General features: G+C 36.6%; 1 protein-coding gene across 1 annotated transcript in view; it reads right to left on the bottom strand.

The window, feature by feature from the left end:
• Positions 1–17,093, bottom strand: part of SV2C (synaptic vesicle glycoprotein 2C) — a 118,905-nt gene that overhangs the window by 61,861 nt on the left and 39,951 nt on the right. The window contains exon 3 of the mRNA XM_063321190.1: positions 1,672–1,852. Within this exon, the coding sequence (XP_063177260.1) occupies positions 1,672–1,852 (181 nt within the window). The remainder of the gene's footprint in view (positions 1–1,671; positions 1,853–17,093) is intronic.

Raw genomic sequence — 17,093 nt, 5'->3', positions numbered from 1 at the left:
TGAGGTAGGAGGACTTCGGACATGGTGGGGACCCACACAGATGTATAAGATACAGCTTTGAAGGGCCTGCTCCTTCAAAGACCATTCATCATAAACTGGGTCCACAAAGAACATGCTTTCCAATCCAGGACATACATCTATCACAAGTAAAGCTCCAGGCAGTGTATGTTACTGGAAAAGCTACTGCTACATGTGAGGAGGGCACCCTGCAGGCAAGTTTGGCATGAGGCATGACAAATACATATTTTGCCATATATCCCAAGAGGGGCAATCTGGGTGAACACCAACAGTGTCACAAACCTGTCTGCCAAAAGACAAACCTTTGTGGCACGAGGGTCCGTTACAGCCCTCATGAATTGGGTAGGCTAAGCAGGAATACAAGCTTCTGGACTTTTACAGGATCATGGAGGAGTGAAAGTGTCATGCAACGTGACCAATGTTTCTCTATGGAGAAACAAAACACAGCACCTGGAACCAGTGACCTCTGATATGAAAACCATGTAAAGAAACTCGATGGGATTTTCTTGTTTTGTTTTTCTAAGTTTTTTTAAGAATTAGAACAGTTGCCATTTCCTCTTGATCTCTTTAAGTCATATCTGACAATCTGGTGGCAGACTAAGGAGATTCTTCTAGAAAGAGGACTCCTATCTTCTTCCTCCCGCTCCTTGGCCTTCCATCCCCCTTCCTAGATCAGTTTAATGGTACTTAGTGTTATGGTAATTTCTCTTTGGTATGGGTGTCCAACCCTACCTTGTTTCAGATCGGTTCAAGGGGTTTCTAAAACCGCAAACAACACACAAGAGTATTAGGGCACTACAGCTACATAAACTGCAGCCAACAAACCATACAAGCATGGACTTCATCTGCATAGCTTCACCACACAGCATACTGTGCTCTCACCAGCTCCTGCCTGTTCAGCAACCTAAAGATTGATAGTGGCCTGTAACGGAATTGTAATTGAGAGTTTTGATCTGAATCAAGCAATTACCAGAAGCGCTAAACTAACTGCTCTGCAGAACAAAGCTCTTCATTATTCAAGGGTGCAGTAAAGGCAGAGGCTTTCTCATAGAAATTTACTTATGTATTTCGATCTCTGCTCATGTAAGTTTAAAATTATACACTGAATTGACCATTACCAATAGCTTAAACTTTTCCAACAACTGAGAAGTTATTTAAATTAAAAGTAAAGCAAACGCACGGCCATAAACACCATTCTTCTGGAGAGAGCAATAACATTTGGCACACTGTAGGCCCTCATTTTAAATTTGACAGTCTTGACTGCAGTGGTATTGTAAACAATATTATGCACACAAAGAGATTACTTTACAAATATTTTACAAACTTTACATATATTACTGAAATCTTATAGTACACCTGTGAGGCGGGTGTTATCTTGCTGACTGAACAAGCAATACATAGAGAAGTTGAGGCATAAAAAAATAAGTTGATCAAGTACACAAAGCAAGTCTGTTGCAAAATAAGAAAAGAACACAATCTCATAATTTGCAGTCTTTGTCTTTCCCCTAAACCCCTTATTTTTCCCCTTGTTTAAGGTACTTCTCTCGCCCCTGACACAGACTATATTTCTATATAAAATTATACACTTTTGCAAACAGGAAAGTTTTATTAACACACAGAATTGTGGAAAGGAACAAAACCAGAGGAGCTTACCCAAATCCAGAAAACAAGCGACAGAAGAGGAAGAAGCCATAGCCCTGGACAAATGATGAAAGGAAGGCAAAGAATCCATTGACAGACATGCATATCAGGAGTGACTGTCTCCTTCCCACCTTGTCTGCCAAGCCTCCCCAGAAGAATGCCCCCACCATCATCCCAAGGTACACTATGCTACCTGCAATACACAAAAAAAAAATAATGTTGTTTTGTGAGCTACATAACTGACCACAATTGACCACATCAAAATTAGTTGATCTTCTATAGTTACAAAGCAAACAGTATATAGATTAATTTCTCCTTTCTCAGTGAACAGAAATTATATGCATAGCTTTGCAAATGTTTCTAGGGAGAACGGATTTCCTACTGTGTCTTTGTTGTCTGTTACCAGGTACACTGAAGCTTAATAGAATTATTAAACAAGGTGCCTCTAGCTAAAACAATTGAAATACAGGCAAGTAAGACTGAATGGGAGAAAGAATGCCACAATTTCTTCAGTAATAAACTACATTCATGTTAAATACTGCAAAAATTTTAAATTCCCCTACAGAAACAAATAGTCTGAACATTTCTAGAATATAAGCAGTCCTGTAGGGGATTAATCACTGGAAGTAAGATGTGCTCAGCATAAAGGAAGATGATTATGAAACAGACACTCTACAGAACCAAAGATGTCCAGCTTGACTGGTGGTTTTTTTCCTCCATCCTATTTCAGTGTACTGCTTTATTTAAAAAGGCACTGCCCTGTATACAGAAAAGCACTGGAATGTTTCAGGGTTGTTTTTTTTTCTCCCCAAAAGAATTTTAAAAGATACACTGCAATTTAGCTACATACATTAAATGAGATAGGGAAAAATTATTTTGGGGTGATTTTTTTAAATGTTAATGATGTTTTCAATATGAAGTACTTTCCCACAGAAGGATAAGTTTAAATATTTAACACTTTGAACATTCACATCTTAGTGTATTGTACATTATTTCCTTTCCGGGGACAAACCTCCTGTGGGATGTTTGGCAAAGATGCACAACACATTGAGCAGACTGTCCAAAGAAAAGTAGTTCCCAAGCTTTGGACAGAACCAGCCAGATTTGTATTTTATTTGATAGTTGTAATTCTTTTTCCACCTATGTTCTTACTGAACTTCACAAATTGGGTTTTATCCTCCTAGCAGTTGCTACCATCTGTCTACTGTAGGAGCCGGAATTAAACATAAAGTAGCTGGAAGAAGCTAAAATATTATCTCTTTTCGATTAGCCACAGGAATGGACAAATTCCCCAAAAACTCTCCTGTTGTGTAAAATTCTCTCCTCCAAGAGAATTACCTCTGCCCTGCAGAAGGTAGCTGGAAGGGAAAGAAAGCTGAAAACACTTGAACGCCTGAGCTTAGTTAACTGCGTATTAACGTAGAGGTCACTCATCAGTATTTCCATGCTTAGAATTCCAGATGCTAACATCTGAAGTCCTGACATCTGCGGGGTCTCATGCACCTGTCCCTCTTTACTCTCACGTTTTGTACAAGTAGTTTCCACTGCTGCTTGCTTAGGAGACACAATTTTAAAACATTTGATAGAACACACATTGTGTTAAATGTATATTAGCAAGATAGAGTTATATTTTCCTTAGATGAGTATGCTGTTTTTATCAATGCCCTTTGCCATTGATTGTGACCAACACTAGCAAATCAGTCTTTTCTGCATCTGCCTTTTTAGGGAACATAATATAATAACAGGATATTTCTAGACTCACTGTCTTCTCCATGAGTCTCTCAGAACAGGATGACAGATCCATTGCTGCTCATGACAGAAGCATTAACTATCTCTTTACATAAGCAAGACCAAAAGGCTCCTTAAGAAAAACAGTTAAATGTCTTCTCAAAACAACTTTCGTCAATGGGCATTTTCTAGTTATTACTGGGGCCTTAGTCTTTCATCAAAGGATATTGATGAGAAGGTAGATAAATGCATAATTTGCAAAATTACTAAATTATCTTTGTTCTCTTTCCTCTTAGCCCAGAAAGGACATAGACACCACAATATTCTTTTTGATTTAGAGGTGTTTAACAACAGGCCTTTTTCAGCTAGCTCCTTCATTCTGATCAGAAATTTTTATTCCAATAATTGAGATTTTCCTGAGAATGCACACACAACTCATACATTTTCTGGTCCTAAAGAGAAAAAGCTTGGCGAGTGACTTACTTACTTAGCATATTTACTCAACTGCTTTAAGATGTTTCCCGTGGGCAAGGTTACTGTACCACACTGCAGGTAGGCTAGTACTCACAAGCAGCTTGGAAACTTCATCCAGCAGAGCTGGTGCTTGCTTGTCAATATTAGTTGGAAGAACTTAGCAAAAATAGTTCAATAGTTGCATTGCCAGCAGACCGATTTCAAAAAGGCAAATAAAATGGCAATTTTTACTTTTAAAATGAAATTCCTTACATTCTTTCATACATATACATTGTTGGGCTTTCCCAGTCAACACTCTAATATTAGAAATACTCAGAGAAGGCAAATCAAATAGTTTTGTATTTCTTTGAAAATAACTTTGAAATATTTTTTCAAATAATCTTAATTTTACCAAGTAACTACTTTCCTTCTGATGCACAGAAATTTCAAAATACTATCAATAATGAAAGAAAAAAGTTTCCAAGTCTTGAGAGTTTAAAAACATTAACCTTTCTTTTTGATAACAAGTCCTTTGGTCATTGTACCGTGGTTTGGCCTCTCTTATACCCGTGTAATTCTCCTGAAGAGCATTCAGAAGATGCTGCTAAAAATAATATTCTCTTCCTATTAATAAACTGCTATTAATAAACTGCTTTCTGAGCTGCACCATTAGCTTATTCTTTCCCACTATATTCGCTTTGAATTTTTTCCTAATTGCTTTGCAGACCCTCCACAATCCCCCACTAGAAGATCTGTATCCTTTCCATCCTGAACCTCCTGCAGCTACCAATGATACCCATTTCAGTATATTTTCCTGTCTTTCTTTTTCATATTTTCTGTCTCTCTTTATACAGAACATAACCCTGCCTGCAGCCCATAAAGGAAGTCCCCTTCATCTCAACTTTCAAATCATTCCTTAAGAGCTTTCCCCCTCTGCAGTAATATTCATAATAAGCCATACAGGTGACAAATGGCAAAGGAGAACTCCAACTATAAACAATTAAAATAGCTGAACGAATGCAAGTAATGAATGACATCAGATTATCATTTTACCCTTCATCAGCCCTTCCTTTCCAGCCTTTGTGGCTCTTGTTTATTATGTCATGCCACTGGTCAGAATATAAATCTCATGAGGAAAATACCATAATTTTTTTGTACACCTTTCATAAATCACTTATTACATTTTGCATAAATTTATATATGTAAAAATTAAATATTCTGTTGTTGGTCAGACATTGCTCCCTTTTCCCATTACCTCTAAACACTGGTCATCAAAACAATAATTGTATTGGTGTACACATATGTACATAGATTTTAATCTAGCATGTCATCCTGAGGGTGGTAATCCCTTTTTGAGCAGCTACTACTCATCACAAAACTGACTGCTTTCCTTTTTCTTTCTGGTGCAACACACTTGTGCCTCTAAAGAAGTTAGCTTACTGAGCACAAGGCACACACTGATTTGACATCCAGCATGATCCTAGAAACATATTTCCAAAAATCAAAGTTTATTTTAAAACACAAAGCCTGTAACGTGAGTCTTTGATTTTCCCCACAAAGTAACATGTAATCTCAAACTCTCTTATTTGGTGGAAAGGCACTGAGAAAAGGCAAGTGGCAGCTGAAAAGAAACTCACACCATGCTAAAATTACTATTATCTCATATTGCTCTTTTACCAAGTTTTAACAACTTGTATTTTCTTTCCACAGTAGAAATTCTACATACTCCAATGATTTTCCCCATTGTACAAATGTACAAAATACACGCTTGAATCCTGTTCGTATAATGGAACCTGAGTCTGGAATTGGTCTACACCATGTATGCACTTTGACTATCAGGTACACAGATATTTTTTGAACGGGTGTGCACACAGCATCTTTCAGGTTGCTAGCAGCAGCTTAACCTTTCATAGCAGAAGACCAAGGACTCAAATGCTAGTTATGGGCAAGGACCACAGTTATCACCAAGGATTCAAATGTCAGTTATGGGCAATTGAAGCAGTGGGATAAGAATACACGCATGATCAGTCACTGAGGTTCAGTTAAACAGTATTTTACTCCTTATGCTGCCATAACTTCATTACTTGCACTGTCTGTTGCCATTTGTAATCTGGTATTTAAATGACAGCCAAACCTTTCTGAGAAATCAGTTCGTAAGTATACACTTCACTGGGAGAAAATAACGCAATGAAAATAAAGTCAGACTTCCTTGCATCAGAGAGACCCAGGTTATGGGACTCACCGATGGTCTTTTGCTTTAACACGCTATTATAAAGTAGATGTAAAACTAGCCTGAAGTTGCTTTTTTCCCGTTGTTTTGTTTAGGTCATTTGTCTAAGTGAGGAATGCATTTCATGCAACTGGGAAAAGCCTCTCATTTAAAATAAGATTAAAATATTATTTATATTTTGGAAAATGAGATAAATGTAGTCCTAAAACACGTCCAAGAGGAAAAAAACTCCTTTCATAAGAATTATACTGTACTTTATCAGTGCTTTATATACTTGTACTGGGATCTCGCAATATGTTATTGTTTAGAATACTACAATTCATAATTAATAAGTCCAATGCCTATAAGTAACATAATGGGTAAAAATATGCAGATTTCTCTTTGTTTAACCCTGATGAACAGCATATTCAGAGTTTAAAGATGATAATCTTTCAGAACTGTACTTAATTATAATCTGTTATTAGTTTCTTTGATGAGAAAATACTTTGAGAAGAATCGCAACCCATGCAGCCACTAACTTCAGTCAACACAACATCTAATTAACTGTTCAGAACAGGAAGTAAAGCAAACACTTTTACATTAAGACAACAAATATAAGAAAACTGTAATAACTCAAGAATTGACACAACAACTCCATTTTCTAAAGCCGTTGTCTTTGGATGTCTAAAACCGTCTATGTAGTCAGAATATTGGTTCTTCACTTCTTACTTGTTATATTATGCCTTCACCTCCTCAGAGGTGCTAACACTCCAACATAAAGAACTGCCACAAACTAGTATTCCTCCCTAACAACTATTTCTTCTTTTCTCTAACCAGTGCTTGGAGTGGTGGAACAACAAGCTCTATATTTATGGAATGGTAAATTTTTAAGGTGTAGATCTAAGTGGTTAAAGGAGTAAAACATCAATTGTTCAGCCATCTGAAAAAAATTGATGGGTACTGTATTCCACCAAATGTGTTAGCCAGCCATCATATTAACTAAAATTAAAATTTTGCATGAGTCTTTGCAAGTTCAAGACTTCTCAAGCCATGGATTTCCTTTATCTAAATGCTAGCTGTTTCCCCCAACAGTCATTTTCTGTCTTAACTTCAGATGTTAAATGATTGCTCTTACCTAATAATATGCAATAAATGCAAATCCCCAAATGCCACAGCGTATCAGGCTCTTTTTCTAATGCTACTCTTCAGACTAATCTACTCCTCCTGCGTTCCCTTTCAGGACAGCTGCAGACAGGCTTCAGTCTGCAATTTGATACTCTCTAGTGCAGATGCTTAATTTCACATTTGTTTTGAAGCTTTTTGCTCTGCTGCTTAGTATATATTTACAAACAGTCAAGTTTTACTTACTATTACATTGTTAGAATTATTTTCAGCAATCACAGCGATAGGGTTTATCTCTTTAAATGCATGAAAAGTATAAAGCTATTTTAAAATGAATGCTGAAGCTCTTCAGTCTCAATATAAAAGTTCGTACAGTGTCTATCACACTGCAGGGATTCTTAGACCTTCGAGTGTGACTTGCAGCTAAGTAACCTGTACGCTTAGCTTTCTAATAGTAGTAATTCCAAAGTGACAAGTCTTTGCGTGACAGACCACTAAGCTTTTGCATATTTTTTTAGCTGCTTAGTGCACAAGACATCCTTCACGGTCAGTAAAAAAAGGCAACTTTATCTCTATAATAACTAAAGAAAGGTATAAATTCACACTAATTGAGATGAAAGAAGATACTGAATCCTAGTGGGATCAGTGAAAAAAACAGACAATCTTGTCTCCTCTTCTGAAACATGATGAGCAATACAGAAATATCAATGTTTTCATGAAGGGAAAAAAACTAAAAAATATTGTTTCAATACAAAATAAGTTTTAAAAAATGTTTATTAATTGCTAAATGTCTGTTTCTCTAGTATTTACATCAGAAAACAACTCAGGGAAATGCTCTGATGTAAAGGCTACCACAAATACATAGCATAAAAGTCATAGCTCAAATCAATCAAATTAAACCAATGCAATAAATAGTCCCTCTGCTCCATCAACAGAAGAAAGAAGACATGCACCTCCCTTTACCACTTTCAAACATACCTAGAAACCATCTGATGATGTTCAATCTAATACCAATCCAGAAATTTAACATAAATAGAAATCAACTGAACTGTATCTGGTTCTCAGACAAAATAATCCTGTTCTCAGACAATCCTGGTGAACTGCAGTAGAGGAACTCAACCATGAAAGTCAGGAAAATCAAACTGAAAGCAGAGCTGAGCAAAAGCAAGATCATACTCACTTGACCTGCGTATTAGATAGATAGGAAAATGAAAGAGCAAGTAACTCAACAGTTCTGTGTGCAAACCTATTTAAGGTAATAGGGGAAAAAATATCATCAGCAACACAAGTAACTCCACACAGGTTTGCAACAGTATGACAGGCATAATATGATGATTGATTTATCTAAGGAAAACTGTTGTGAGGTAACTAAGCACTGTACTTTGAAAGAGAAGCCTCACAAATACAAAATGAAGACAGAGCCTAGAAAAAAGTACAAAATATTAAATGGAAATTAAAAAAACAAACAAACAAGCAAACAAAATAACGATAAACAAACCCAAACACCACATTTTTTCCATATTTTTTTCCCTTTCAAAAGGATCAAGTCCAAATTTTCCAGAGAACTGAACTCAAAAAGGGAAGTAGATGTAGAAGCCTACTATGGAACCTCCAAGGTAGTTGGAAGACAGTGAAACTAAGTAAATGGGACTTACAGCATACTCAGAAAGCAGAAAGCACCTAATGCAAGGCAAAATTTGACAATACAAAATTTTAGGTCAACCAAATTTTAGATCAACAAAAACCTACAGTATATTTGCCTTGATTTAACCTTGAGACTGAAGTGCAAATGGTCTCAGAACATGGCTCCCCAAACGCACCACCCAGCTGTGCTCTTAAAAAGGTCGAAGACAAGCCAGGAAGACAAGTTTTTTTTTCTTGGGAGGAAAGGAGAAGTGGGAACAGTTCTGTCCTCTCCACAAATCAAAAAAACAAAACCTGACCCACAGTTTTTTCCAGAAGAATTTGCATATATTTCCAAATCATTAATCTATTCCAGTGTGTGTCCAACCTGAGGGAAATTCCAGAGATGAAAACTAATAGCTATCTGGAAAGGTTCGATCAAAGCTTTTCCAGTGTTATAACAGAAATACCATCCACATGAAAGTCAAAGGGTCCCACAACAATTATTTGCACAAATTTCATTCAGGTATGAGTTAATTTTTTTGTTTCCTCTGGCATGATTGTATTAAATTTACGTGCTTAATATGTCTACTTTAGATTTTTTTCTCGTATGTTAGGTGTGGGATTTACAACCTGAAGTGTTTATAGTGTAAGGCTTAATTTAATTCGAACAGGAAAAAAGTTGGCATTTTGCCTCCATGTTTCCTCTCATTGGGCTAATAAGACTAATTATGGTTTATGTATTAAGTTCAGCACAAGGTGATTTAGCTCTGGATCTCTATATTATTTGTTAATTTTGAAAACCATAATATTTTCTTGCTTTAAGAATCTGTATGCTATTGACTCTCCTCACAATTCTAGGGACGTTCACCTTATATCTAAAATGTACACAAGCAGGTGTGCTGATACATGCGTTTTTACTAATGAAATAATACTCTGTCTTAACAGATGAGTTTGTTGTGTACTCAGATATTAGTTTAATTGAAACACTGTAATAACAAAAGGAATAACTGCTCCTGCTTTTCCTCAGATCCAAATTAGATAAATTAATAAATGCATAGAAGAAGCTCAGCAACTGCAGGGATTGTGACAGGTAGTAGATTACGTGCTAGGATGGGGAATTTTCTTCACAGCTGTATTTTCTGATAAGGCAGCAAAATAGACAATATGGTAAACCAGTACCTTTGCAGTACATTTTCATCATCATTTCTGCTTTAAGAATATTATCATGTCAATAAATAAGCCTTTGAAAAAAGTGACATCTACTACCAGATGCTAGCATCATTTTTCTTTATTTTACAAAAGACATCTTGGAATAAATAATTTATCAGAGTTATTCCATTTTCTTCATTGGAATCATTTACAAACTGAATACTGGTAGTGATTACAGCAGCAAACAGCAGCCCACTGCTATTTCACGCTGCTGTTGCTTGGCTAGCTAAGTCAACAATTCATTACAGAGAAAAAAGAACAAAGCACTGCCTCCTTGATACAACAGAAATAATCAATCAGTATTCAAATTTAGCGACACGGGGCTGTAAGAGCTAGTCAATATGTGGTATTTTTCTTCCTATATAAACAATATTTTTACAAGGTGGTAGTGGCCAATATACAATATATAGAGCACAGAGTTTATGAAAAACTCAGGTAAACCCAGGTGATGACATGAAGCTGTTGACAGATTCCCTAGGTGCTATCACTGAACATCCTATTTTCACAATATCTTCTGCTTTGATCCAACAGTTCCCTCTGGCATTAGCGAGAAAATCCTAACAGACAAGCCGCAGATAAACCACACCTAGTTAAGCTGTCCTAATACCCCTAATTCCTGTTTTCTTCCACTGCAACTGCGGAGGTTCCTCTGGATTTTTCTGCTCTCAGGATTAGATGCTAAATTCAATGCACTCTTTGCCCATCTCTGAATTGACCCTGTCATGCTAGAAATTGCTGTGACTTTGCAATTTGAAATGCACTTCCATGGCAATCTTGAGAATCAGAATGATTATAAATGCTGCATATGATTGAACAGTGCATAGCACTGTGCAATGTGCTAGGATTAATTAAATTTCAAAGCAAAAAAATATATTTCACTAAAGCTCTAAATTGCCCACGCAGTCATCTACATTAATCATCTCATTTCATATCAAAACTGTTCATTTTGGCTACATGTTTTATTGCCTGAATATTAATTTGTTATTTGCCTAGTCCTACTTCTGACTCAAAACAGAGCAGAGTCCATGAATATCACTAACTTTTAATTAGTGATGAATTAAAAAAAAAAGCCCAAAGTACATACACCTACATTAATAAAAGACACATCCAAGTCAGCAAGTTAAACCACATAATGCTAAGAACTAATTAATAAAACTACTTTCCTGGTGAAGGTATCTGTACAATATTAAAGCTAACTGTTAATTATTTTTTCAATGTTTAATCAGCCATTAACCTTCCTTACTGTAACTATATTCCAGTACTGTGTATACTTCTTTCCTAGTAAATGGAAGGAAATTACTTTTTTTTTTATTTTGCTACATCTATACAGTAGCTGTTACCACCTTTGTTGCGATGAAGTGAAAATGTAAGAGAAATTATATTAAATTAAAAAAAATAATTAAAACCTGAAACAAAGATCTTCCTCTGATTTCAGCAAAAGACACTGAATTAGGCCTAACCTCATCAGGAACAGGCTATCAAAATTAATAAAGGTCTGAAACTCACACATCTCCCAAAATGCCTAACAGGAGACCTGGTCTACCTCACCTAGCACACAACACCATGCGAGTGAAAAATGGAACTTCCATTGCTAATGGTCCCACATCTTCTTGCTTCTTTCCCATTTAGAGTCAATGAAATAGATTAGCTAATCCAATGTCAGAATGAAGAATAACAGATCAGAACAATCCTCTGTATGGTGCCAATACACCTGCAGGTGCTGGTGATGCTAAACAGGCTTTTTAATTACGTATTTACAATAGTGCCAGGAGGCACTGTTATAATGTCTAAATGGAAAATTGTTTAGATGACTGTATCTATCAGTTCATGATCTCCGTTTAACAAGACTTGCTAGTGGCAACTTCAGAACCAACCTTGAAAATCGCCCTGAATTCTAGTGGATTAGGAAAATACTTGCGGTCTGTGAAAATGAGCAGGTCTGACAAAAGCAGACAAAAAGCCAGACAAAAGCAATACACAGCACAATATTCACACATTGCATACTCCCTCAACTTCACATGAGGCTCTCCACTGCTAACCAGTATACAGCAAATAATTTCAGTCCGGCTAACATGACATGAAGAAATTTGCAAATGGGCTACCTTTGCCTATCCTTGAGAACGCAGATCTTTTTTGATACTATGGATGTAAAGCCAGTGTCAATTTACACCATTTTGTTAATTTTCCTACTTTACATTACTCTCTCAAATTTCTGCAGTCCCCTCCAAAAGTCAGATAAAAACATCTGTCTGCGTGATAAACAAGTTTCTGTGAGGCTTTGAAGATATTTTGTTGATCACATATTTGCCCTGAGAAAAGCTTACTTGTTAAGAAAAGCTACAATAACTTGACATATGTAATGTGTCATCAAAAACTCTTGCTTTTGTTTCCACTAGCTGAAACTAAGACTGCTAGATGTTGGGTAAAAGGATCACTGGTTTAAGAGAGCCAGGGAACAACATTTTACAGTTGGTGGCAGGGAAGTGCCAATCTGGAAGTCTGAGTAGTAAGTAGAATTGGCCTGGGTGTAAAATCTGAGATTCTACAATGAAAACAAAAATAAAAAAGTACAGAACTTCCTGAAGTCACCCACAGCTCCAGTCACACAATAAATCTGTGAGTAATTCCTCCTGAACTCCTGTAGCCTTTTAGATTGTTGTAGTATGTGAAACTGCAAAACCTTACATTTATATCATTCCCTCCTGTCAAGCCTTCCCATTCTGTATAGGGCTGACAAAGTGTTGAAAAAATGGGTAAAATGAAAAAATAAACTTTTTTATAAATGTCAGTAAACAATAGTGTCCTGGAAAAACTGTTTACTATCACTACAGCTGTTAAACAAATTTTTCCTTGACTGGTTTTAAAAAATTAACATATGTCATATTCATGTATCTACTTGAGCAGTAACTCAGTATTATTCCGTCATTTAAGTATTTACATTTGTATAGTATAGTGAGTTTGATTCTGCATCAGCTATGAAAGTACTGGTATTCCATACATTTTAAACAATACCAAACTGGTATTTCAAAAAAGGGAAGTAGGTGTGTACAGTGAGAATAGATGTACCCATCGCAAGGAAAGAATTACACCTGCAGTAAAAGGCAGTGAGAGTAGATTAAAGAATTAATTGTGTTCCACACTTTTCAGCACTGAACATTCCCTTAAACAATCCAAAGGTCTGGATTATGGATTGGCCATAAGTAGCTACTTCAAACCGTGTCTATCACAATATACAATTGGCTTCCAGCTCTTTGAAATACTGATAGTATAAGATAAAAAGAAAAGTCAAAGTTTGAAAGGTTCTAAAATCCTTGATTGATTAAATCCATGGATAAAAAGCACAGGAAGAAATTTACTCAGCTGTAACAAAGAGCCATTAAATTACGTTTGTTCCGTGTCTTAATGAAAGTCATTAACACTTCCTCTGTGAAAATATTTCTTCTTCTTGCTGAGGAGCTCATACGTCCTCTCTTTCATTTCATAGCTCAACATTTGATGCAAAATGCAAAATTCAGATCTACAAATACACAAATAATGAAGATCAACATTTCTATAAATGAAAGCTTGCAGATCATAACTCAAGTATGTTGCAGAATTAACCAAACAGGGACTTTGAAGAGACCGCACCATCATATTTAAAATGTTCAGTTTGGTTAAAAAACTCAATTTGACACATTGATTTAAGAAGTGATGTGTCATCATCCAGAGATCCCATAGCAGTTGAGAGGGAAGAAAAAGTGGAGGCGACAGACAGATTAAATGTGTGAAAGCACAATGGCCCTCAGGCTTTTCCTTCGGGAGGCATTTCCTTCTTTAGGCCACTTTTGTAAGGTTATAAATTTGTGTGATATAAATGGTAAAATCACTGATCTGTGATGGGCTAGGCAGAGCCAGAAAATAACCTGCAGCGCATAAAAAAAGCAACCCAGTGATTTTTAACTGTTTTAGACACAATCATTCTCCAAGGCAGAGATCTGGAGATAACTGGAAAAGCATAATTATTTAGCTTTTTGTGTGTGTGCAAATAAACAGTACAGGCATATTTGTACATGGTGGTAATGGGTGTTTATAAGTGTTTAAATGTACAAGTATCTTACCGGCTACTCATACAATCTTTGCAAGTACACACGTTATCCCAATTGCAGGCTGTATTTTTTCATCATTTAAATAAAAGCAAGTTTTCCAATATCCACTATACTCATTGCTGAAGCAGGCATAGCTTGAAGAAATGTTATATTCTGGCAACAAATGTCTTGCTCAAAAAGTGACCTACTACTTGTGGTTTAACCAGAGCTGGCAACTAGAACCACACAGTCGCTTGCTCACCCTCCCTGCCTTTTCTCCCCCAAGAAGGGCGAAAAGAAGAGGGAAAAAAGGGACGGGAAGGGATAAAAAATCCTTGTGAGTTGAGATAAAGAAAGTTTAATAGAAACAGTAACAGAAAAGGAAAAACAGCAACAATAATAACAATGACACAGGTCACTCTCACCACCTAGTAAATTGGCCTGTCCCAACCAGTGATCATGGATTCCCGCCCCCTGGCTAACCCCCTTTTATATACTAAGCGTGGCGTCTATCATACAGAATATTTCATTAGCCATTCCATCATTCTGTCTATGCTTCTATGGCAAGCTGAAAAAAGTAGTTGAATAGTGTAAACATCACTTAGGAACAACTAAAAACAATAGGTACTATTGACATTCCTTTCACAGCAACCACTAGAAAGAAAATTAACTCTTTCCTAGCTGAAACCAGGACACTACTTTGCTAGCTGTATGGACACTGACTGATCTCTGACATTATTCCAAGTACACAAGTGTAGTTACGTCCATTTAACTGGACCTAACTAGTGATAAGTAAGTATCACATTACTTATAGAGCTCTTAAAAGGTGAGTTGGTTAAAACAGCGTTTGGCTGTGCTGAAGACATGTACAAACACCAAGGCTCTCGGCTATGAACTGCAATGCAGTCGTTTCATGCTTTCTTGTTTTGAGTGTGTTACTCAGGTTAACGCTGCATGACTGAAACTGGGTATTGAGTCAGGGAAATACTACATTTTACCCCAGGCTAAATGGTTAAACTCTTAAAAGCCAAGAGTGAATGTGTAAGTTAACGGTGTCTGGTAGCTTGTATTCCTCAGTAAGGCTGTATGCAGGAACACTGTGAAAGAGGAAAAACATTTGACGTGGTGGTACTGTTCTCCCTGTTAGCACTGGCTTCAATAAGGTGGTTTGGGAACATCGTCCTCAGAAAAGGAGGGCAGCTGTGACCCACCTTAAATACTAGCTTATAATGGGAGCATGCAACAGCACAGAGGACTTACTACAATGCCTTTCATCAGTGGTTCAAATCTGTGCTCCCAGTTCCTGTTTTCTGACAAGCCCATGATATTCTGTGTGACACGGGTTTAGTCCTGTTAATAACAAACAAAAATTGCATTGCATACTCTCTCCACTGTCCCATTTTTCCCCTCAGAAAAGGAAAATAAACATAACCACCATCTCCACATAATGTAGCCAATTAGAACAGATAAGGATCTGTCTCCTAATTTTTTTCCCTCAAATAATTGTGTTTGGAAGGCAAGCAGAAAAAGCACTGCAGCAGGAGTACCTTAATAGTGTCATTGCAAGGGAACTGAAGTGTACCAAAGGTGAACAGCATGCATGATAGCATTTGTATTTCTGGCATCTCCTTCTGAAGAAATAAGATATTAATCCTACAGACCAGGTTTCACCTTGCTCCGGAATATTTAGCACACATTTCAATGACTGCAGCTCTATTTCTAAATCCTTCTATCGCTACTGAAGATTTATTACTACTATTAACTGTAAGTGCAGTGGACTCTTACTGTTATTTCAATGAGATTCCTCACACTCAAAGGTCTGCTATGGTTTCAGTAAGCATTCTTAACCTAGATGCATTTCTTGTGAATACAGTAATTCTCAGACCTGTATATAAGTACCTAACATTTTGACATCTGTGCTCTCTTCAATAAAATTTATACCATGACCAATAGTACACATTTAAAAAATTAATTCTGAATGTCTCCCCCTATTCCCAAAGTCTAAAATAATTTTTAAAAAAGAACTTCGACATGCTTTCCATAATAAAAATACAGATCTTCCCCCGGAAGTTTCAACTCTGTAGGACCACACCTACTAGCTGCACACAACAGTAAAATACAGAGTAGCAGAGCCTGGTTTTCCTTTAGTTTACGCACATGTGGTCTATTATGCCATCACAGATCTGGTACCCTGCTTAGATCTAGCATATAGGCAGAAGACACTCGCTTTCTCCTATCCTATTCTATACTGGAAGACGCAATAAACCTCAGCTGTATCTGATGACTTGTAGTAATATTTAACAATAAAAGAGAACAGTGCTATACACAGATGCCTACTTACATCAGCAGAAGGAATTTTACTTACTGTGTGTAAGGACAGTTTTGTGACAATCCATTAAAATTCAGACCTTTTAATAAGTAAAGAAGTGTCAAATATATGGTTAACTGTTCGCTTCTTCTGCATGAGAGTATATGGAGGAGCCATGCTGTCAAAACTAAGTATCACTGGAATTGACTAGGTAAGTGAAAACCGTAACGCCTGAAGTAAACTTTGTTTTGGATAAATTATTAAATGTCTGGATTTTAAGAAGAAATGCAAAACAGAAGATGTGCTGCTGGGTATTATACTTCCCCAGTTTTCAGTCTTTGGATTCTGGACTTTGACCTGAAGATAGAATTTCAGTTAAGCCACAAGTGTAACATAACCTAGCATAAATGAGGCTGGTTTAAAACAGTTTTAATGAATTCAAAACCAGAAATAATCTTAATTGATCATTAAGATCAATACATTTAGTTTTCATGGCCTGTTTTCAAGCTTTAGAAGTACATTAATTTACAATTGGCAAAAAGAAAAAGCTTGTGATAAAATGTTTGCTTAACTGTCAATTAGCAAAGACAAAATCTTTAGCTTTCATATTAAATCATAGTCCTCAAAAAAGTTTAGCAACCCCAAGAAAGCTCCTCCTCCCCTCCGATGTCTCAAAGTATCTGGCCTACACAGAGAATTTATAGCTACTTAGTAG

The sequence above is a fragment of the Chroicocephalus ridibundus genome, chromosome Z (assembly GCF_963924245.1).
Source record: "Chroicocephalus ridibundus chromosome Z, bChrRid1.1, whole genome shotgun sequence".
NCBI lineage: Eukaryota > Metazoa > Chordata > Aves > Charadriiformes > Laridae > Chroicocephalus > Chroicocephalus ridibundus.
The sequence above is the reverse complement of the archived record's forward strand: the minus strand, read 5'-3'. Positions and strand labels throughout refer to the sequence as shown.